Here is a 22,002-nt window from a genome sequence, read left to right as displayed (position 1 = left end):
ATATAATGATAAATTTAATTCAATTATAAAAATAATTTTAACACTTGCATTATCTTCACTTATGTTAAAAATTAAATTCTTTGATTCACTGTACAATTTAAAATTTTACTTTCTCAACAGAAAGTTTGTCAGAAGATATAGATTTTTTAAATTTGTTTTTTGTAACTAAAATTTTAGAATATAAATTAGCGACTTAAATCATAATATGCAAAAAAACAATTTTCATTAAGAATTTCATTAAATATAAATTATTTTATTGTTTTAATCAAATTTTAATATTAGAGTCACTAAATAGTTAATAGTTTTAAATGTTTCAAAAATAGACATTTTAAAAAATGTTAAAAAGATTACTATTACTATTAAAATTATTTTATTTTTCTAAGAAAATTTTTATTTTAAACAGACAATAGAAAATTAGTCATTAATAAGTTCAAAAGATTTTACCTTGTTTGATGTTATCGCAGATTATCAAAGATTTTTTACAAGATTACCGCAATCTACGCAACGTCCTGCCTTCTTATATTCCTCCCAATTTATATCCAAAAAGCACGTTTGAAACTCGGATAAATTCATACGAGGGCCAAAGATACGATGCACAGTTAAACTAAATGATCAACAAAAAAAAAAGAATCTCTCTTTCTTAAAAATAGCTGGTTCGACGAGTTTTATACATTATATGAAAAAACACTCTTACGATGTCTTATTTAGACGTCTTATTTAGACGACAAAAATTTTTCGTTCGTTTTATAACAATGCCCAAATAATCATATTAAAATTCCGAAAAAATATTTATTTGTTCAAAGAATATTTTTCACAACACTATGTTTAAAAAATCTAAATATGTAAAAATAGCATAAAATTAATGTGTAACAAAATGTTGCGAAAATTAGGCAATACATATTTCTCTCCACTTGATACAAATACATTTATCCTAGAAGATAATTAATGTTAGATTCTTGGAAATTATATATTTTCTGTGCAAAATTGATGCTGATAATTAAATCCAAAGCAATATTATGTATTATGTATTACTATATAAAAATAGAGATTTATCGTTTGTTAGGAAGCGTATAATAACTGCATTAATTTATGACACTTTCACTGCAGCATAATATAAGATAATAGAGAAGAGAAATAGTCTCAGTTTTTATACTCGCCATAAGATTAGCGTCTTTTTAGAAAGGTACAGCTTTTTTGTTCTCTTGTAACAGGTGTAAAGCGCGCAGGAAGGCTCGATAGTTTATTTCCAGGCGACCACCTCTCTCGATAGAAAAGCACTTATGTAAAGCATCTAATTCTTTATTTGTGATAAGTTCCAACATTCGTCTAACCGATAATGCCTTAATCAAGCGATCCTTAGATACCGTGCCAATATTTTCCTTATCATAGTCCTAAAAAAATATGTATTATATACATATTTATAAAGTTTCTCTTCCTTTTTTTTCTTTACAAGACATCTTAAATAATAAAATTAAATGATAAAAATATTTTATCACATACATAAAGATATATGTTAAATATATATATATATATATATATATATATATATATATAATTTATATTATATATTATATACATAGCTTTTCTATACTAACTTTAAAGAGTTCATCGAGATTCGGACTTGATATTTTGTACAATTTATCCATCGCAATTGCTACTGTCTGTCGTTCGTCAAAATTCAAAAAGGTCTTATCACTTGCTTCGGAGGGCACGTGTTGCAAGGGAACTAAAAGCGGAACTTTTTCCAAACCTCCTGTCACAACTGCTTCTTCCACAACTTTCGCGAACCTCACATATTCGATAAACTCGGGTCTTCAGAAAGAAACATAATTATAATAACATTATGAATGTGAACAAAAAAATTTTTTTTTTACTTCGCAATTTCAACAAGAAATCAAACAATCTTATATGAAATAATATTCATATATAAAAAAGAAAATAAATAATAAATAATTGAAAACAATAATTTTAATTAAAATTTTAACATGTCAAAGTATTGTTATTCTTCTCTTGTTTCTATGTTTTGCAATTAACAATCTTAATTTTCAATATTAGCATTATAATGTCTCGTACTTTGTAGAGGCTTGAAAAGCCTTCGTAATGGTATCTACTTCTGCAGGTGTCAAACCGCAGCGAAATTGATCCAGACCTCTGATAAAATCTACCCTTTCAATGACAAGGTGATTGTGTGTATCAAATTGGCGCATAAATTCTAATACCTGCATGTCAAATTAATTCTAATCGCTTACTTCTTCAATTAATTAACGATATATTACTATTGTAAATTACTTTAATTCTTTCGCGCACAATTTTAGCTTTAATTTTAGCTAAAATCAATACGATATTAGTTTCATCCTCGCTAGGTTCAGATGGTGGCTTTTCAGCGTTGATTCTTTTTTTATCCTCCAACATTCGAAGATATAAAGGTTCTACGATAGGTTGAGATTCCAATTCCTGCAGGAATTGAATGTAATTGAATCCTAGATCATTGTTGTATCTTCGCTCCAATGCAAACACTTCCTCCGGAGATAAGAGTATAGTTGCCGTAATAAGCACTTGTCTTAATTGCGTTCGCGTTACATGACCGCGATTATGTCTAATGCAATTAGCTTAAATTAGGAACAATTTCTCGATATCGTTGACAGGATCTTTTAATTACATAAATGGAAAAAGACGTTATATGTAATAAAATAATTAATATAATAATTTCTCAAAACAACTTTTTATTTTAGATACTTTTGATTATTTTTCAAAAGTATTTTATTATTATATAAATTAAATTATTATAACTTGAAATTATGCATGTATTGTTTATTCTTTAGTACAATTTATACTTTCATATTAATAACAAATTTAAAAAATCCTTTATGACATTTTGTTTACGTTTTTTTATGTCTTAAAATGAGGCGTTCAATTAACAACGATTTATAGATAAGCTTACCTGTCGTAATCTTTGAAGAACTGCTTCAAGAGAATCCTCCTCTCTTCGACTCGCTGCCTTATTCTCTGCAAGACATCTTCGCAAAGATCTCTTATACTTTTTGGCTCGCATTGCCAATTTGATGTGCCTCTCCGAGATAGCTCAGCTATTTCTTCGGGCGGTGATTCCACTCTAAGATTCGGTAATTTGTCAAGTCCTTTCACGGTGAAAACTATAAAGAAAAATATATAGATTAAAATATTAAGATTAAAATATATAAATCATGAGTTAACTTTTTGTTTAAATCTTTGTTCTTTCTTCTATTTTTGAAAAACATTAAGAAAAACATTAAGAAATTTTTTGTTTATTGCCATATAATTCTGCAGTTTCGATTATAATTAAAGTAAAAAAGTATTTGAGGATATTGAAAATTTTGTAAATTTAATCATAATATATAGATAATGTACCATGATTTATATCATCCTCGAACGTACGCCAGCATACGCGATTGGGATCATCCGGGTCTTTGTAAAGCGCGATCAGGGCGTCAACTTCTGGTTCGACGAGCCATAAACGACCCAAGGACGATATTTGAAGCGCGTCTAACGCTCTTCGAAATTGTGAGACGGTCATTTTACTATCATTCAGATATTCAAAGTCCTACAATTTCAAGTCGAATCACTTAATCCTTAATTGCAGAAAGCTATTACGAATCCATCATGTCCGTAAGATAATACAAAGTGCGACAACATCGAATTTAACATAGAACATATGATTTATGATAATAGCAATTAATCCGCGTGATTAATCTTGATCGGAATAACCTTGAAAAAATCATGAATACGTATTCGATGCTCAAGAATGTGTCTCTGAATACGTTTAATGACTTCTAACGTAGACATCGCTTCTTTTGTCGGTTCCATTACCGGATGAAACACCGTTTGCCTACCAAATACTTGACTAGGCATGACTTTGCCGATTTCCGGTCGTGGTAGTTTAGGCAGTTCAACCGTAATTATTCGACCGGGAAATTGTTCGAGCAGGTCCTGTTCGAGAATAAAATAGTAAAATATAATTTATGATCTCATGAATGCATTATTATTTCATTTAATACTTAATTCATTTTAATATATTTCTTTTTCTACTCTCTAAAAGTGAATCAGTGTATTATCACTGATTTACAGTACTGTACTTATAACTGCTTGTAATCAGTGACTATTTACTGTTTTTCAGTGATAAGTACAGAACTGTAAATCAGTGACAATATACTGATTCATTTTAGGGAGTAAGTGTATAATATAAGAAAATATAGAAAAAATTCTAAGGACAATAATACCCCACTGAAACTCATCATTCCATGTTCATCTAAATAGCATTGAACTTCATCGATTGCTTTCAGAAATGCAACATAATTCACAGTGTAGGCATCTTTGGCAAATCTTTTTACGAGTAGACGAAACTCTTCGGCACCAAGGACGATGCCTAAAAATTTTAAAACTCGACCAAAATGTGCGAGAGTGATTGTTCCGACATTCTTTGCAATCTGTAAAATACAACTTTCGATAAATACTTTCAGTAGTTACATTGTAAAAAGAAAATTATTGGAAATTTTTAATCCATTACCAGTATGAATATTCTTAAAAATAAAAGAACATGCAAAAGAGTTAAAAATAGAATAAATTACAAGTATGATAACAAAGTATCGTAATAATCCATAAATAAATCATGCCGAATGTACCAGTTCGTAATCTTGAAAATATGGTCGAAGTGCAATTTTTCTTTTGTTCACTAGCACGGCGATTTGAGTAATTATTAGATTTAATTTTCGTGTTTCTGTACAACTTAAGACATTTACATGCAATGGGTCCTCCCATTCCAAGCCGGTTATGAGAGGCTTATTTTTGCCAAAATTAGGAACTGCAGAAAACATTACTATTAACATTACTATTAACATTTACAATATTTTACGAATTTTCATTATAACAAATTTTTTTAATAGAAAGATATGTTATATTCAAATCCAGATGATACGAAATAAAATTTGCCGTGTAAATAGGAGAAAAACAACAACATTTAAATAGGAGAAAAACAACAACATTTAAACACAAACATTTAAATTTTTACATAAACATGTTTCATTAATAAAAAATATTCATACTGTTTTCATGGATAATTTCGCAAAATTGCGAATAAAGAATCCGGCCATCCTGAATCCGAAAATAATCCGTCAAATCACAGATTTCTTTATCCGATAAGCCAATTACGCCCTTCAGAGGTCCAGCCAAAACAGAAATAAATTTGGACTCTGCGCATTTAATAATTATACAGTTAATAGACATATAAAGCTATTGGACATATGTCATCATCACGTAAATATTCGAATATTATTGCAAAATTTGATTTCAAAATGTTTTTTGATCTTATATTCAATTTATTTTCTCGAATAAGACCATTCAAATATTCATAATCATAGCCTCAATAGCTTTTTTTGTCCTAACTTAAATTGAGAAATTTATGCATTTAAAGTTTAAATGTAAAAAATTTGTATAACAATAATTCAATCATATAGAAATAATAAATGAAAGTATAGAGGAAAAAGAAAAGAAAAGAAATGTTGAAGAAAGAAATGCCAAAAATACTCGTCTTATCGATGACCTTCATTATATCGAGTGTCTAAAGATAACTGCTCGCAATAGATAATTTTGGAAACGTCAAAAGTGATCACTCATCGGTGCTAAATTTATACCTGATATCAGACAACGGTTGTCAGGATCTAGAGGTTTATAGTATTCCCATAAATCGAGTCCGATGCGAAAAACAGCGGCTCGTATTTTATTGCAAGTACGCCAAACATCGTGTAGCCTAAGAACCTAAAATCACTTTTTCCCTCAAAATGCGCAGGCGAGAAATTCCATTCGCGATTTTTTATTTCGGAAAAAATTGGAAAAGGAAAAGAAACTACTTCTTACTTTTTCCTCTGGCATTTTTACGATTTTTCTTTCACGGATCTCACGAAAATTTTACGCGATAAGATATAAACTGACACGTAATCGACGAAAATTCAATTTAACAACGAGACAAAAATCGATCGCGCAAAAATAAAAAAGCGTGCATAGAATTCGATGAAAAAAATAGATGAAGAAATAGAATTATCGATGAAATATCTTATATATAAAAATATCAAAGTGAATTATATCGTCAAATTTTTGCACACGCAATTGCAAATTGCAAGCATTTCATACAACAACGTTATATTATTATATTAATAAATTTTCCTTGTAATAGTATATACGACAAATTATTGCAATAAAAAACAAGATAGATAATTAATCTCGAGATAAAAGTTTTATAAATAAAAGGGATTATATTTTACAAAAATAATAATAATTATAATTTATAAGAATAATTTTAAATATATATATACGTACATTTTTTGAACGTGCATGATCAATGGACGAGTCCAAAAAAGAATTGTTAAATCCATGGCTGAAAAACAAATCGATTATAATTTATCCAGTTCAAACTTGAGTGTATAAAACTGTGAGAAGATAAATAAATATACCTATTTATAAATATATATTTATATTATAAATATACCTATTTATCTAGCGATCTAGCGATTTATCTGAGCGATTAAATCTTCTTGTCGAGCGGCAAATATTGTTCACTTTGAAAAGACGAACGTACACGAAGATGGAATGTCGAGAAATGCGACAGCGAAATTGAGCGGGACCCTCCGCGATCTCTCATTGGTCGACAGTGGCGCACGGTGTTTTCCAGCGATTCTATTGGCTGTCCGCCTCCCACTAGTCCAATGACGAACTTCCGGTGTGCGTGACGCTAAATCTATTTCTTCTTTCCTTTCTGGGTATTCTACTTTCCCCCTGCCCCGCCAAGTCGACGTGACGCATTCCCGCCATTGCTCATCGATTGGAATGTAATCAGGAACGTAAACATTCGACTCGTTTTGACCGCGTGATTCTGTTACAGAATTTTTTTTCTAGCAAAGAATATCAATAGAATAAAACTCTTTATTTTGCTAGACCTATTGTGCCATTATACAAAGTATACCTATTTAAAGCAAATTGATATACTTGATTGCAGCGATTTTTTTGTAAAAGTATTCGCAATTTAAGAATCTAATAAATAACATGTGCTAATTAAAACTTGCAAAGATATTAAGTTCGTAAAAAATAAAAATTTAAAGAATCTCAATACCTGATTGATATTATAAAAGTAATGCAAGATGGTGATAAATTATTTGCAAGATAATAATTTTGAATAAGAAATGGAATCGTAAAAATTGAAATAAATAAAGATCGATCGATTCTTACCGATATTTATCTCCATTCGACAATAAATCAAAGTCGAGCTGAATCAGATCATCTCGTTGTTTACGTTGCTCATGAATGAAACTCGCTCGAGGAATGCTCTCAATGGAAACACCGCACACTTGGGGAAAAAGGTAACGACTCTTCTTGAATCAACGGAAAAAGTCTCAAGCGTATCATCTGTTCGATCTCACCGGAGAAACGAGAAAGAAACGAGAAAGAACGACGCGATCGCCGACCTGACGCGACGAAATTCCCGCGCCACCTCGACGCGGTGGATCTTCGCGCGAGGCCGGGGGCCCTCGAAGGCCCCTCGGCCGGTCCTGAGGCGACGAGGCGCGCGATTGGTCGAGGGCGAGAGCGCGCGTCCCGTGATGCCTCGCTCGTGAATTACCGAGAGGAGCGCGAGAGGTCCGGCCTTCTCCATTCGGCAATCGAACGGTACGGACGCATCGAGAGTCCCGCAAAGTCCCATCTACGATCTACGAGAGCGAGGTCTTTTTACTCGACACGAGAGCGTGTCCGGTTGAGTCGTGTGCGAATCGACACACGTGTTACGCCTTGCGTAAACACAGAGATCGACAGGGATGGCCGATCAGGAAGGCAAGGATTTCAGCGAGGATATCGCGGAGCAGAACTTCGCCGAGCAGAACGGCGAAGCCGAGAACGGCGGCGCCGGTGGCGGCGACGCCGCGGACAACGGTCAGGAGTCGCAGGAGGACAGGTAATTCGCCCGCCTTTCGATTGGCCCCCCCCTCGCGCGCGCGTCCCGATTGTCGATTGTCGTGGATCGCTCGCGGATTCCCATCGCGATTCGCGCCAAGAATGGATTCGCGACGCCCGAGTCGAGCCGCGTCGCCTCGTCTCATCTCTCACAAGATGGCGAGGGCACGCGGGATCGTCAGACGTAATCCGTTCGCATCCACGCGACGCGAACGCTTGCGTCTCGACGTCATCGGCCCCTCGCTTCCTCGCGGTACGTCGCGTGCGCGGATGCCTGTAGTTTGCCGCTCAAATTCCTCGATTCGTCGACACCAGGCTGACAATGTGCTCGCGAGTAAGAATGAATGGAAGCACCGGACGCGGGCTTGTTAGGGACGCGCCCAAGCATCGTGGGAAGAGAGGAAACAGATGGTAAAATGTGAGATAGCGTGAATATATTACATATATACGTCGCGAATTATTTCGATGAGAAGGCGTCGTTTTTGGCTGCTTGGTCGTGCTCGCCACTTCCGTTACAAACACGTGGAGATCCGTCCCTTGCATCTAGCGGAAATTCCATAAAAATGAGTCATCTCTGTGAAGTAACATTCATGTCTTTTTTTTTTCCTTTTTTTTAATGCGATGATCAAATGAATAGTAAAAGAATCATCCAGGGAAGAAAAAAAAGTTAGTATCGTTGCTACCCACCTTGCACGAGATGTTTGTAGACTGTAAGTTCTCATCTCTTTAGTCGTTGTCTCGTGCAACACATTGTGCTCTTCTTTCTCCAATCCATTCTTTTCAGCGTAACCAGATCTCAGGTTGGATGAATTTATGATACGGGATTCATATCTGTGTAGATATTTTTTAATCCACAGTTATATTGTCGCCTTATTTTTCTCCTTCGCCACAGTATTCCATTTTTTAAAAGAATTTTGCATCTCTTCTCTCTTTTTTCTTTTTTACAATATTGCATTTTTGCAAATCTTTGCTTGAGGTATCTCTGCAAAGAAAAGGGTAAGCATCGTTGTAAATTAAAAATTTTAAAGATGTACAGAATTTTTCAGGAAAAAAGGATCTCCAAATTTTATATCCTTAATGCAAGTTAATACATAATTAATCATTGTTTATGTATAACTGTGGATGTATGTTGTATATTTGAAAAAGTATTATCGTTGAATATAAATTTGGAGATGTACTTCCTTTTATCCATAATTAAAAATGTATTCGTATCAAGGGACGTGATTTCCATGTACAAAATAATGGAAGTTAATAGCCAAACGTCGGTGCTCCATTCTATACTTAACACATTTATGATAATAAAAAAAAATTTGGGATAAAATATTGCATGCTACATTTTGCAAGAGTAACATAAGACACTTATACATAATATAAATAAGCATTAGTCTGTAACATTATATGTGCTGCTATTACAAGGTATATTTATCTGTTGAAATTTCGTAATTCTGTGTAAAATCCTTATTACCATTCCTCTATCTAGTTACTTAATTATAGTTCTGTAATCGATAAAGAGAAAAATTGTGGATTCTGCAGTCGATCAGATTTGTCACGCAAGTAATAATCGTAATATCTTTATAGAGTGTAAACTTTCAAATATACGATTTTTTGGCCAGCTGAGTCTTCTATTCTTGTACATTGTATTGCAGCTGAATTCTGGTAATTGCTTACGATTGACAGTATATACATTTATCTGGGATTTGTGTGAACTGAAACCGTGTGAAGCCTTATACAGTGATTTCAAAGTCAGAATTATTATGAGAAGTCTACGTCAAGTTCAAGTCCATCACGTTCCCTCACGAAGCGAAGTGGAAGTCGAGTTAATTCTGTCAGATTGATAAGTCTCGCACAGATACACACTTGCCTGCTGGGTCACGCGTAGAGTAATTTCCGATCCAAATGCTGTTTGGGCGTGACCAAAGCACAGAATCACTAGGGCCAATGCAAAAATCTCCAGTAGGTCGGAACGCCATTAACTCCAGTTTATGTGGCTTGATCTGCAGGTGATCAACAACGGTTTTCACATGGCGGGCGGCTCGCAGGTGGAAAACATGACCCGACCAGCTACTGATTACCGGCGTGTGATGTGACTGGTGCCCACGGTATTTATCACCAGCCTAAAGAAATCAAATATAATAAGTAAAATTATCATGTCGATGAACTGGCAGAAAAGCGATAGAAAACAGAGCTTGTAGCTCATCGTTAAAATGCAAAGAAAGAACGAAAACTATATATCAAGATTTGAGACAATTCTTGCATTGTATATTTGTCAATGAGCGTTGTAAAGACAATGAGAAACAGAGAGAACGAGAAAGAGAGAGACAAGCACATACATATATATATATACATAAAATAATATACATACATATATAAATAGAAATAAATATTCGATATTATTGATCTATATTATGTACACATAGATATGTCAATCGAAAGTATCAATCGTCTATCATTAAATTGTAATGTAAAAACAATTTTTTTAGCTTTTGGATATAGAGTTGCAGTCTATCCTAGCATATGCCATATTCTTTGGGCCAATCAGCAGTCAGAGTACCACTTGGAAAAATTAAATCTTGTTTCCTTTAGGAGCAGCTGTATGTCAACTGGAGTTGTAACTATTGCTTGGGTTCTCACATGAATGTCGATATAATAGTATCTTGCTCTCTCAATGATTTTTTTACGTATATATATCTACTTTTTTCCAAGTTTTTCATTTTCTTTTATTTTTTTTATGTTTATTTATTTATTTTTTTTTTAATTTTTTTACACTAAAACGTTCGAAACTCAAGGTCTCTGTGGTGTGCAAAGCAGTCTTCTCATGGTTGTTTCTCGTAACTTTTCACAAAGGTCAAATACATATAAGCTATTTTTGTCACTCTAGGAATGATATTCTCTTATATTCTTATAATTCTTATATAAATTATGCTTATTATGTTTATTAAGAAGTCTCTTCTAAATTTCGATATTAGTGATTTAATTAATCATAACTTAAACTTATGTGTCATAGATATATAAATATTTATATATAGTCTCTTACACGTATATGCGATATATATATTACATATTTATTTAAATCAAATTCCCTACCTAAGTCTCTTTTTTGGTCAAATCGATCCAGTGCCCCTTTTGCGAATGACACTACAGGTCTGTTTCTTGCATATATCGCGCGTCTGCATTCAATTTTTTCATATCTTAACATTGATTGTGATCTTTCCAGGAGTCAATTTAATATTCCTTTTTTTTCGATAATAAATGGAATCGTTTCTCGTGTTTCAAAAAAAAGTAAAATTTTCGCTTTGATATTAGTTTTTACTATCAATCAATACGTTTGAAAAATTCATCTGGTGAAATAAATTCGTTCCGTTGCTTTGCAGGTCGGCTGGAGCTAACCAGGATTCTCTGAACGATAGGTATTTTCAATCCTTATTATATTTTTTCTTATTATTTTTTAACGTAACAACATAACGGAATTGTTGAGAAAGTGAAAGAAAAATTGCATGCGACAATACGGGACGCGATGAAAAATTAAAAAAAAATGCAAAAGTTACGCATCCAGGTGATAATCGGCTAGGATTATATCGTAACTTGTAATAGTCACTTGCGAAAGAGGCCGGGGCACATTACTATCCGCTATCTTTTACCGTTTTTATTACAGATAACTTTTTTACGTACAGTTGCAGAGACATTTGACAATTTGCCGACATCATAATCCTGAATAACGATTTAAACTAATTAATTCCTATTCTAAACTAATAAACTGTAAATTGCTCACCATAAATATTCGGTTCCATAATAGTAATTAAAGATTTAAAAATATCTTTTGTTCGCTTCCATTAGTTTTAATTTCTTGTTCTTTTTTTCACAGGAAATTATTTGTTGGCGGTTTAAGTTGGGAAACAACTGACAGTAAGTAACTCTTGCTTTTTAAAATTATCTCTAAATGAAACTGTAAAATTCTAAAATATTGTAAAATTAGAGAACAAAAAAGCATGCTATGATGTGATTTCTTAGGACACCTTTGGATGACAATATCAAGAGAATGATTGTCATGTGAAAAGAATTTTTTACTGAGCTTAATAATGATTAATTATATTTTTTCGAAATGACTCAAATGCGTGTTATATCAAATAAATTTTAAGGATTTCTACAAAGCTTGTCTTATCATTTTTAGAGGAATTGAGGGAACATTTTAGCACATATGGCGATATTGAAAGCATCAATGTCAAGACAGATCCTAATACAGGACGATCAAGAGGGTTTGCCTTTATCGTATTTGCTAAAGCTGAATCTCTCGACAAGGTATTTAATTTTGTATTTTTTATATTAATTTTTTATGCTTTTATATGTAGGAAATGATGAGACCTTTAGTCAGTTCTGCTACTGAGTGTATGTGACGATAATTTTTTTTCTGATTTATTTTTAGAGAAATATTTTTAATAAATCATATTTTATCAAAGTAATTATTTTGAAGAAACGTTTATCTTTCAGATTATGGGAGCTGGAGATCATGTCATCAATAACAAAAAAGTTGACCCCAAGAAAGCGAAAGCTAGACACGGTAAAATATTTGTCGGCGGCCTTTCAACGGAACTCTCCGACGACGACATCAAGAATTTCTTCTCACAATTCGGAACCGTAAGCATTGTATCATTTTTGCGTGTCAAATATTTTCAAATCATCATTTTCCATGAATAACGGAGAAATATCTGAAAACATTTAAGATTGTCGAAGTGGAAATGCCATTTGATAAAACAAAGAATCAGAGGAAGGGATTTTGTTTCATTACTTTCGAATCTGAACAAGTGGTTAACGAACTATTGAAGACCTCGAAACAAACGATAAATGGTAAAGAGGTGAGTAATGATAATGCAAATTACTTATTATTATACGGCCTTTGATAAAAAATGTTAAGCTTATTTATAAAGTTTCTCTTTGAATATTCTATTAACTAAACTTAAACTATTAACATTATGAATATTAAAATAAATACGTATACAAATTCTTTTCCTTTTTTCCCCAAAGTAACAAAAATTTAATTTTTAGTTTAAATTATAGTTTTCATTGTGAATATAATAACGATTTTTTTAATGAACTTGGAATAGGTTGACGTAAAGAAAGCAACACCCAAACCTGATGGTATGATTAGTATGCGCGGTGGACCAGGCGGTCGTGGTAGTCGTGGTACCAGAGGTGGCCGAGGCCGTGGATTTGGTCAAGGCGGATGGGGACAAAGTGGCTATAGCGGCGGTTACGGCGGTGGCTACAGTCAAGGAGGATATGGCGGTGGCTACGATGGATATGGATACGATTATTATGGAGGCGGTGGGTACGGTGGTTACGGTGGCTACGACTACAGTGGATACGGTAATTTTATTGATTATTATTAGAATCGCGATGACAGATTCGACGTCTGTGCGATTACTGTCGAGATTTTTTTTTGCTTTTTGATTTATTTTTTTTTTCCTTCGAGAAAAAAAATGATCAATGACAGATATGATTATCCGTTGTTACCGTCCCAGTGTATTCGGTAGACGCGATTAAAATAAGCATTTTAAAAAAATATATGCATATTATATCTGAAAATATATGCATATGAATTCTTTTGTTGTGCATCCGAATTGCTGTGCTGCTTCCATTTTTTCATTTATCTTTCTTTTCCTAAGTAACGTTTTTTCTGCAAAAATTTTTATTTCACTAAACTAAAAGAAATATGATTTGTCTTGTCAGTATACATTACTCGGTCGTGCAAAAGATGAAATGATCAGAAAAGTTGATATATATATTATACATATATATATATATATATATATATATATATATATAATATATATAATATATAATATATTTGTGTTATATTTAATTTAATAATTATATATCAATTTTATAAAGTATAAAGTATATAATATTACAAGAAATTAGTTTATCATCAATAATAAAATCTAATTAGTTTATGTCGACTATGTTGCTCTTATACATAGTTAATGTAAACCAAAACTCAAGCTCACGAAATATGTCTTTTAAATATTCTTTCATGACATGATGCAATTTATAATAGATTGATACATTTATACCTTCAAGATTTAAAAATTGATTTACATTCAAAAATTATTAATCGAAAATTTGGCTTTTCCCATCTCAAATCTTCTTTTTCCAGAATGTTTGACTAATCATTTAACTATAACCGACTAACCTACTCTAATAATTTGCTAAGATATATTCTTTGACAGCTTGTTAAAATATGTAATTAATATATATATATAAATACCCATACACACACACATATATATGATTAAATATAATATATAAAGTTGTCAGTGAAGACAGAAAGAAAAAGAAAATTTTTATTTCTCTCTCTTTCTCTCTTTATTGTGATCTTTAATTTAAATTAAAATAGAGATAATTATTATATAATTATATTATATGTATTGTAACATTATATATATATATATATATATATATATATATATATATATATATATTTAAATCTGCAGTTTATAAAATTATGTAATTGGTCTATTACAAAATATTATATTTAAAATGATAAATTCAATAAATTATACGAAAGTATCTCATAGATTCATTGATTAATGTCAGTGAATCAATAATTTTAATAGTCATTCTTTTTTTACTTCGTTTTAAGATATTTTTTATTGTTTCTATAGACTTCAAAAATTATGCATTCACTGTAATATGATATTAATATACATGTAACTGCAAGATATGTGTGTATGTTAGGTAGAGAACATTAAAGTAAAGCTGTACAAGACATTGTTTGTATAAGACTGTGTATATCGAATCCTTTGGTCTTGCTTTTGATCTATTTTTGCTACGATCCTCGCATGCTATTTCTCGTTTGTTCCACACTTCATAATGAGCATGTCAAATACAATGAAACCACAAAGACTAAACATATTATATATGTTTATGCGACAACAACATGAGAATGAGAATAATCGTATTTTGTATGATTTCTGAGATTAGCTTGTCAAGCATGTTATTTGAGTCAAGAAGCTCTGTATCTATTAAAATTTATAGAGAATAATTTGAATAATTTCTCTATCTAATATTTCTCTATCTAATCAAAAAATATTTCGAGACTTATGATCTGTTACGTATACATTAGAAAAGCCTTATCTCATTTCTTCCCTTATTAATTTTTTAGATTTTCTAAAAAGATGATTGTATTATTTTCGTTTCGATATGTATAGTGACAAACTATTTTCAGCATGGCGTAAATTATTATTTTAATGATATAAACGTGCATGTCATTTTTGCATTCATACAAACTATTAAATCATTTCAAGTAGTGTACTCTAATAATCTCTGCATCCTTTCTCAACAATTTTTATATTCAAAAATTTCAAACAAGAAAGCGACCTTTTGTTCATGTAAAATATCAAAACATGTAGTACAATCAATTACTTACTGGCTTTCCAGGATATATTTCGTTGAGATGCTCTATAAAACTATTAGACATTTTATTAGTATTATCATATGATATAATTAATTTTTATTGTTTTCGAGCAACACACACGCGCATAGATATTTGCTTTTAATGTAAAAGAAAATGAACTTGAAAAACGATTTTATGTCTCGGTACGTATACGATAACTGATTCCATTATGCTCTTTATGCCGTGTGTTCCATGAAACGCAGACGGATACGGCTACAGCGGTGGTAATTACGATGGTGGCTACAGTGGTGGGCGTGGTGGTGCACGCGGCAAAGGTACGCATTATAGCGTCCTTTCTCTCCCATACATTTCATATTTATCTCTCATTCATCTTTTAAACAGCATGTATTCCATTGTCCATATTCGTATTTTCCCATACATGTTAATTAGATTCATTTATATTTATTTCTTTTTTTCATCTTTCAAAATCAAAAATCTTACTTACCCTTCTCTTCTTCCTTCCTTGCTCTCTCTGTTTCTTACTTGAATATCTTCTTTTAATTTTCTTTATCTTTATTTATTTGCTTTTTCTATAATTTTTATGTGTTAATATGTGCATATATGTGAAACATATGGAGATGAATACAATTTCTCGTGAATTGAAAAATTTATTTCTATTAGATACACGAAAAAAAAAGATATAATCAAATTATTATAAATTATATTATAAGAATGCAATGAATTTTTTCCTAATGCAATGTATTATAAAATATATATTTGATCAATTTTTGAATATGATAAAAGTTCTTATAAACGTGAAAAAACATTGCAATATCTTTATATTCATCTTTCCATAAAAATCTAACTTTGTTTTTCCTACTTCTAACAATATGCATCCTCAAATATCTTACATTTAGGCATTGATAGCTCTAGAAATGTATGAAAGGAAGATGAAAAATGCATAAATCGGAACGCAGCCTGCAGCTTACTACCTTAGCCTGTAGCCTTCACTTAATAGCCTTCTTTTGGCTTGTACTATATCTATTATTTTTTACCTCTATTATTTTTAAAGAGATATTCTTGACATTTTCTTTCGTAGTTTACATATCATTTAGTTTCTTGTAAAAATATACGAGCGTTGTATTCAATCGGGTGGGAGGGTTTCACTAACAATGTGCGTTACATGGGTATGTTTCAGGAGGTTCAGGCTATGGTGGCAAGCAGAGAGGTGGTCGTCAGAACCAGAGGCATCAACCCTATTAATGCGGAAATTTTCCTCATTTGCGACTGCAATGCAATTTGCATTGTAACTGCCGGTGAGTCAGCTCCAAAGTTCCTAATGTTCTTGCCTCAATCTCTGCACACCTTGCCAAATCATAAGAAGATACTTGTGTATGAGAAAATCAGTTTTGTATCAGTAAATAATGTATGTGCATATAGCCTTCAAAATTATTCAGACATTATATTGGAGCAAAATCTAAATTTCCGATTTTTCAAGCTAAGTGAGATATATGCACTTACATTTTTTTTTAATTTTCTATTTTCGTTTTTTAAACATTTACAAAACTATTTTTAATTATAAAATAATAAAAGTTTTTTATGTTTCTGAAGAGAGAGGAGCTATCATATTTTAGCTATCATACTTTTTCCTTATAATCCTTAATCCACAAATTGTGATTGTTAAACTTTGGATAATTTTGAATGAATATTTTATGTTTTATATGTGTATCATCAGAGCAAAAAAATTTCGATATTATTTTTACTACATCAATTTTTCGAATCTCATTTTTACAATTTAAGTCCCATATTGTATATTTGTTACACCTTTGTCCGCATCAAACCTCCATGCTATATATTTATTTTATTGTACTTATTAATTTTAACTTGTATTTGTAAAATAAAGAATATATATAATTCAAAACGATTTTTTTTTCTTTTTTTATTTTCTTTTTCAGGTATTACAGAGCGCGATTCCCGTTCAAGATCATATTACTCGTCCAATCATTCCACTAAATCACGTTATCTTCGGCAATAGTACCGAAAAGCGAATATTCTTAAACATCAGAATTTTAACAGAAATAATTCGTTATTTTCTTCTTTTTGTGTATAGATATATATATATATACATATGTATACATATATGAACTTGCTTTTCAATTCCCATAGAGCATTTGCGTCTGTATCGCATACCATATCGTGAATAATTACATTGATAGATCATTTTAATTTTTTGTCTACAAGATATAACACGATGTGGAGAAAAAAAAACTACCGTATATGAGTAAGCAGGCAATGTACTTTTTACATAGCATGCAGAAATAGTGAGAGTTAAGAAAAGGAAACAAGAGATAAGTCAACTGTTTATAATGAGTGTGCGAGGTATGAAACGAGATGAAAGGATTACTGCTTCCTCTCTTATTAGTAAGATAATAGGATTAAATAAATTCTCGTTTTGTGTACATATCTCATATATACATTTGTAATTTTGCTGTGACCTCCTATACGGTAACTTACTTTTTTCTTTTTTTTTTTTCTTTTTAAAACGCGACATGTATACATTTGTTTGAAACGTATAGGAATAATCATTTATATATTAGATTTAAATAAGACTGACACATGCACATACACACCTAACGGATGTATCAGACTTATTAATAGAAACTAATACTCTGTGAATTCCGTCATACACACGCACCCTGTATAAGCGTCTTCGTTCTGTAAAATGACGGTGCACTTGACTTGCCGCAGCGTGCGTTTTAAGACAGAATTCTTATTCGATCAAAGAACAACGCATGTACATTATATTTATATATCGACTTTCTCATTCTATAAAATGAGAAAATTGTCATATTAAAGTTTTTAAAGTACAACAGACAATATTGTATTGAATAATACAATGTTGAGATGTATTGTATTTTTAACCGAGTACATACTATGTTCTGATCTTATGTCACAAAAAGTATTATACTATACAAATTAAAAAGATAATCTTATGTTAGCTGAAACTTATTTAAAATAAATTATGATTATATATATATACATATATATATCCCCATATTTGTTGATCTATTCTAATGTCATTATTGCCAATCGCACATTCCAAATCCTACATCCTTTTCTGTCAGGAAATTAACATTAATGTTTTATATATATAAATATCATATACTACAAAAATATGAAATAAAAAAGTATTGTCAATTTCTGATTACAAATAAAAATACACTTAAGCGTCTACAATGAACACAATATTAATTATTGCCAAATTATAACTATTTCATTTTTATTTTTTAAATCAAATCGAAGTTTCTCAATTTTAAAATATATAGTACTGGCAACGAAAATATATGAATATGTAAATATGTTTCAACTAATTTTAATTAGTTGAAACATATTTACATATTCATATATTTATGTCACGAAGAGGAATCTGATAAATGATTGAGACGAGAAGGCATTAAGATTATCTTGGAAATTAGAAAACAAGATCCATATACGTTCTCTAATTAGTAGCGCTACATTTCATATCAGCTGTGAATATTTTTCTAACTTAACATTCTCTCTTCTTACTTAATCTCCCACTGATAATTGCATTTTGACTAGATTCATTCAACTGATTGCATGAAAATTAATTGAAAGATGCAATTGTTTTCTTGAATAGTATTCGCAATTTTTTTGTTACTATATTATTCTTTTTTCTACCAGAAATACAAAGATAAATAATAACATAATAACTTACATTAAGCTGTTAAAAATATTAGCATAAAGCGAAGGAGATCTATATTGATTAAGTTTTAAAGATGTGATTAAATAATAGATCGAATCGTATAACAAAAAAAAAATAAGTTAATTATACGTATATTATAGGTAATTATACGTATAATAATAATACGTATATACGTAATAATTATACGTATTATACGTAATTATACGTATAACAAAAAAAATATAAGTTAATTATATTTAAAAAAAACGATTTGTATCAAAATTACAAGGAACATCAGTTATTTTCTATACACATACGTTTGTTACATAAATAAAAATCTAAATTTAAATGCAGCAGTACTGCTTCAATTTCAATAATTTAGTATTTTTGCACACATGTATTTTTATCCATACAAAGCATATATCTCAAAAATGCAAAGGGAGAGCCACATTGTAAATTTTATGTAGATATGTATATATGTATATGTATATATAAAGTATTTTATCGAAAAATGATCTAAGAATGAAAAATGTTTCGCTCACGTACATTTAAGAAAAAATAAAGTTTCATTAATTCAATTCGAAGCGCAAAAGAAATAACGAATAAAAGATGCATTAAGTTGACAATTGCGCTTTTATCATTCATTATCGCTTGGAATTTCATCTTTAACATCTAAAGTAACAAATCGAATATTTCGAAAGTAAGAAAATCCAATTATAATAAATATACATGCTTCTTTTTCTCATACTTAAAGTATGTCGATTAAACCTGTTGTCAGTTATTTAACATTTAACATTATTATTTACAAATCATATATGCCAATAATATATTAAATAATGTATGCAAAATGATATCGAATGATTAGTTTCAACAAATTAAAATAATTAAAAGAATCCGAAAAGCATCTTCGATATGTTATCATGTTACGTCCAATTTAATCCCCCGATAATTCAATTTTTGATCTTTGAATTTCATTTGTCCAAGTTTCATACATCCAGTCTGATAAACCAGTAATAACTTGCGGTATCTACAGTATGCGCGATGCAGTGCAGCGAAGTTTCGTAGCGAATAATCTCCGGTTGCGGTGATATGGCGCCTTACAGCAGTAGCAAAACTACTCTATCGAAATATCGAGTGTCATGCGCAGAATCCCGCAGAGACTGCACGTAATTAATCTTTGGCAATCAGGTATGTAACGCGAATTAATCGCCTTCAATATCATCGCAACTTTGACATTCATCTTTCACAATATTTTAGCGCATTAAAAAGATGAAATAATAAACGATATGATTATAATTTTTTTGTAGATTAAAACTTATAGAATTTATACTCCTTGTAAATTGATATACAATTGTATTTTTCTAAAACTGCTTGTTTTACTATCGTGCATCTATTATTTAATTATTTTTTAAAATTTTGAAAAGTTAATATATATAGATCTCTTCGCGTTATACATGTTTATTACATTAATATATAGATACAAATTTTGAAGAAAATTAGTACAAGTTGATCGATGATTTGCAATGTACAATATTAGATCGAATTTATGACATTATTCAAATAAATGTATTTCTACAAGGAACACATGAATATACGTGCTTTGAGGAGAAAAATATCGTTATCTTCTTTTTCTTTTTACCATATATATAATCTGTACATTGTATGATAACTATCTTGTTCGTGAAACTAATATTTTTCTCACATGCTTTCATCTTATCGTCGATGGTTTCCTTCGAGTGAACGTTCTATTGTACTTTTTCTTTGCAACACGATATGATTAGGCGCGTTACACAGCTTATTCCGCTTCTCTTATATTAGCTACATCGCTTACTTTTTTGTCGGTTCGACATACCATATTTCAAAGCTTCTTGTACCAACGTCACGCGAGAAATTGTTCCAGCATTGTCTCTTTCTTTTTTTTATTCAGAAATCATCCCTTTCTCAAGTCAAATGTATCGGGTTTGCTGCAACAATTGATTTCCAATCATTCATGTGGCTATTATATGACATTGTTAACTTTGTTTGCTTGCTTTTTAATCAAATTTCATGAGCCATTTAAACGAATCGTATGCTTTGTATATCTTTATCTTTCGAAATTTTCTATATATTATTGCGATATAAATATAATTAATGTATCATTTTAAAAATTCTCGTTCTTTCTTTCCCACATCTGGGATACATAATTAAATGTATTTGATAAATACGACATACCGAGTAATAATTAAATGTACCCGATAAATACGACATATATGAACGTACAATACGGAATGTACATGAATAATCATAATGCAAATCCTGTCTATTTGATTATCTCATCATAGATAATGCAAGATACAATAGTTACCGCAACATAAATTCCATACAGAAATGACAACGAATTCCAATTTAATTAATTAAATGTTCAAACGCGATCATTGAATATTTTGAACGTGGTTTCGATTGGTCGGGAATTCTGCATTATTTGCATAACTCGACGATACAAACATTCTAAATTAGCAACTACGTAACTATGTGTAGAGGCTATACACACGACATAGTATGTTAGATGGTACACATAATTCACCATTGGCGTCATGAGAATTTAAGATCAGAGAATATGACACACATAAAAGGGCGAGAGAGATAAAATTGAAGTAAAAATTCGCACTGAAAATGGCAACGCAAAATTATTCATATTTATACATATTTGATATTCGCTCTGAGATAAAATCTAGATAGATACCGTTCTAAGAGAAAAGTTGACTAGTACGTATATTTAGACATTTTAGACATTTAAAGCCGTGTATAACATTTAATCACATATAGTACTCGATATTATAATATATACTTTATATTAGCTATTACTTAAAATAAATTAAATCGCAATGTTTAACAGATACATTTCTGGAAAATAAACAATTCATTGCTGTTTAGATTTAATTCATATAATTACTAT

At 30.9% G+C, this 22,002-nt stretch overlaps 2 protein-coding genes and 1 non-coding gene across 12 annotated transcripts; 2 read left to right on the top strand and 1 right to left on the bottom strand.

Moving 5' to 3' along the window:
* Positions 1–1,024: 1,024 nt before the first annotated feature.
* Positions 1,025–6,670, bottom strand: LOC105252136. Its single transcript, XM_020027789.1, has 13 exons — positions 6,654–6,670; positions 6,349–6,406; positions 5,667–5,790; positions 5,079–5,225; positions 4,659–4,837; positions 4,257–4,463; positions 3,745–3,966; positions 3,388–3,580; positions 2,942–3,152; positions 2,290–2,596; positions 2,074–2,219; positions 1,596–1,812; positions 1,025–1,391 (listed from the first exon to the last, which is right to left on the bottom strand). The coding sequence occupies exons 1-13, from the start codon at positions 6,668–6,670 to the stop codon at positions 1,176–1,178; spliced, it is 2,244 nt and encodes a 747-aa protein (XP_019883348.1). The 3' UTR covers positions 1,025–1,175.
* A 983-nt stretch (positions 6,671–7,653) lies between these two features.
* LOC105252127 (RNA-binding protein squid) lies at positions 7,654–20,119 on the top strand. Of its 10 annotated transcripts, none has more exons than XM_025410118.1 (10): positions 7,655–7,975; positions 11,346–11,381; positions 11,837–11,877; positions 12,143–12,270; positions 12,460–12,606; positions 12,693–12,824; positions 13,074–13,335; positions 15,628–15,699; positions 16,563–16,680; positions 20,101–20,119. In XM_025410118.1, the coding sequence occupies exons 1-9, from the start codon at positions 7,839–7,841 to the stop codon at positions 16,625–16,627; spliced, it is 1,020 nt and encodes a 339-aa protein (XP_025265903.1). In that variant the 5' UTR covers positions 7,655–7,838; the 3' UTR covers positions 16,628–16,680; positions 20,101–20,119. The 10 variants fall into 10 exon arrangements, with proteins under 10 accessions (XP_011257683.1, XP_011257680.1, XP_025265903.1 ...); XM_025410120.1 differs by lacking the exon at positions 20,101–20,119 and adding an exon at positions 17,320–18,048 and having other exon boundaries at positions 13,074–13,293; XM_025410117.1 differs by lacking the exon at positions 20,101–20,119 and adding an exon at positions 17,320–18,048.
* On the top strand, positions 11,961–12,047 carry LOC112638438. The gene has a single exon (XR_003122999.1). It is a non-coding gene; the product is annotated as a small nucleolar RNA SNORD58 (small nucleolar RNA).
* Positions 20,120–22,002: the final 1,883 nt, after the last annotated feature.

This window comes from Camponotus floridanus, unplaced genomic scaffold, assembly GCF_003227725.1.
Source record: "Camponotus floridanus strain SB8 unplaced genomic scaffold, Cflo_v7.5 scaffold3, whole genome shotgun sequence".
NCBI classification, from domain to species: Eukaryota; Metazoa; Arthropoda; class Insecta; order Hymenoptera; family Formicidae; genus Camponotus; species Camponotus floridanus.
This window is presented reverse-complemented; position numbering and strand designations above follow the sequence as displayed.

Bases quoted from the DNA above. Each gene is read 5' to 3' on its own strand.
- LOC105252136 (XM_020027789.1), bottom strand. The intron at 4,838-5,078 runs GTATGAATATTT...TGTTTTCTGCAG, and splicing joins CGAAATTATCCATGAAAACA to TTCCTAATTTTGGCAAAAAT. The intron at 3,153-3,387 runs GTACATTATCTA...TTTTCTTTATAG, and splicing joins CGAGGATGATATAAATCATG to TTTTCACCGTGAAAGGACTT.
- LOC105252127 (XM_011259378.3), top strand. From the start codon at position 7,839: ATGGCCGATCAGGAAGGCAAGGATTTCAGCGAGGATATCGCGGAGCAG. The intron at 7,976-11,345 runs GTAATTCGCCCG...GTTGCTTTGCAG, and splicing joins CAGGAGTCGCAGGAGGACAG to GTCGGCTGGAGCTAACCAGG. The intron at 15,700-17,319 runs GTACGCATTATA...TTTCTTTTTCAG, and splicing joins TGGTGGTGCACGCGGCAAAG to GTATTACAGAGCGCGATTCC.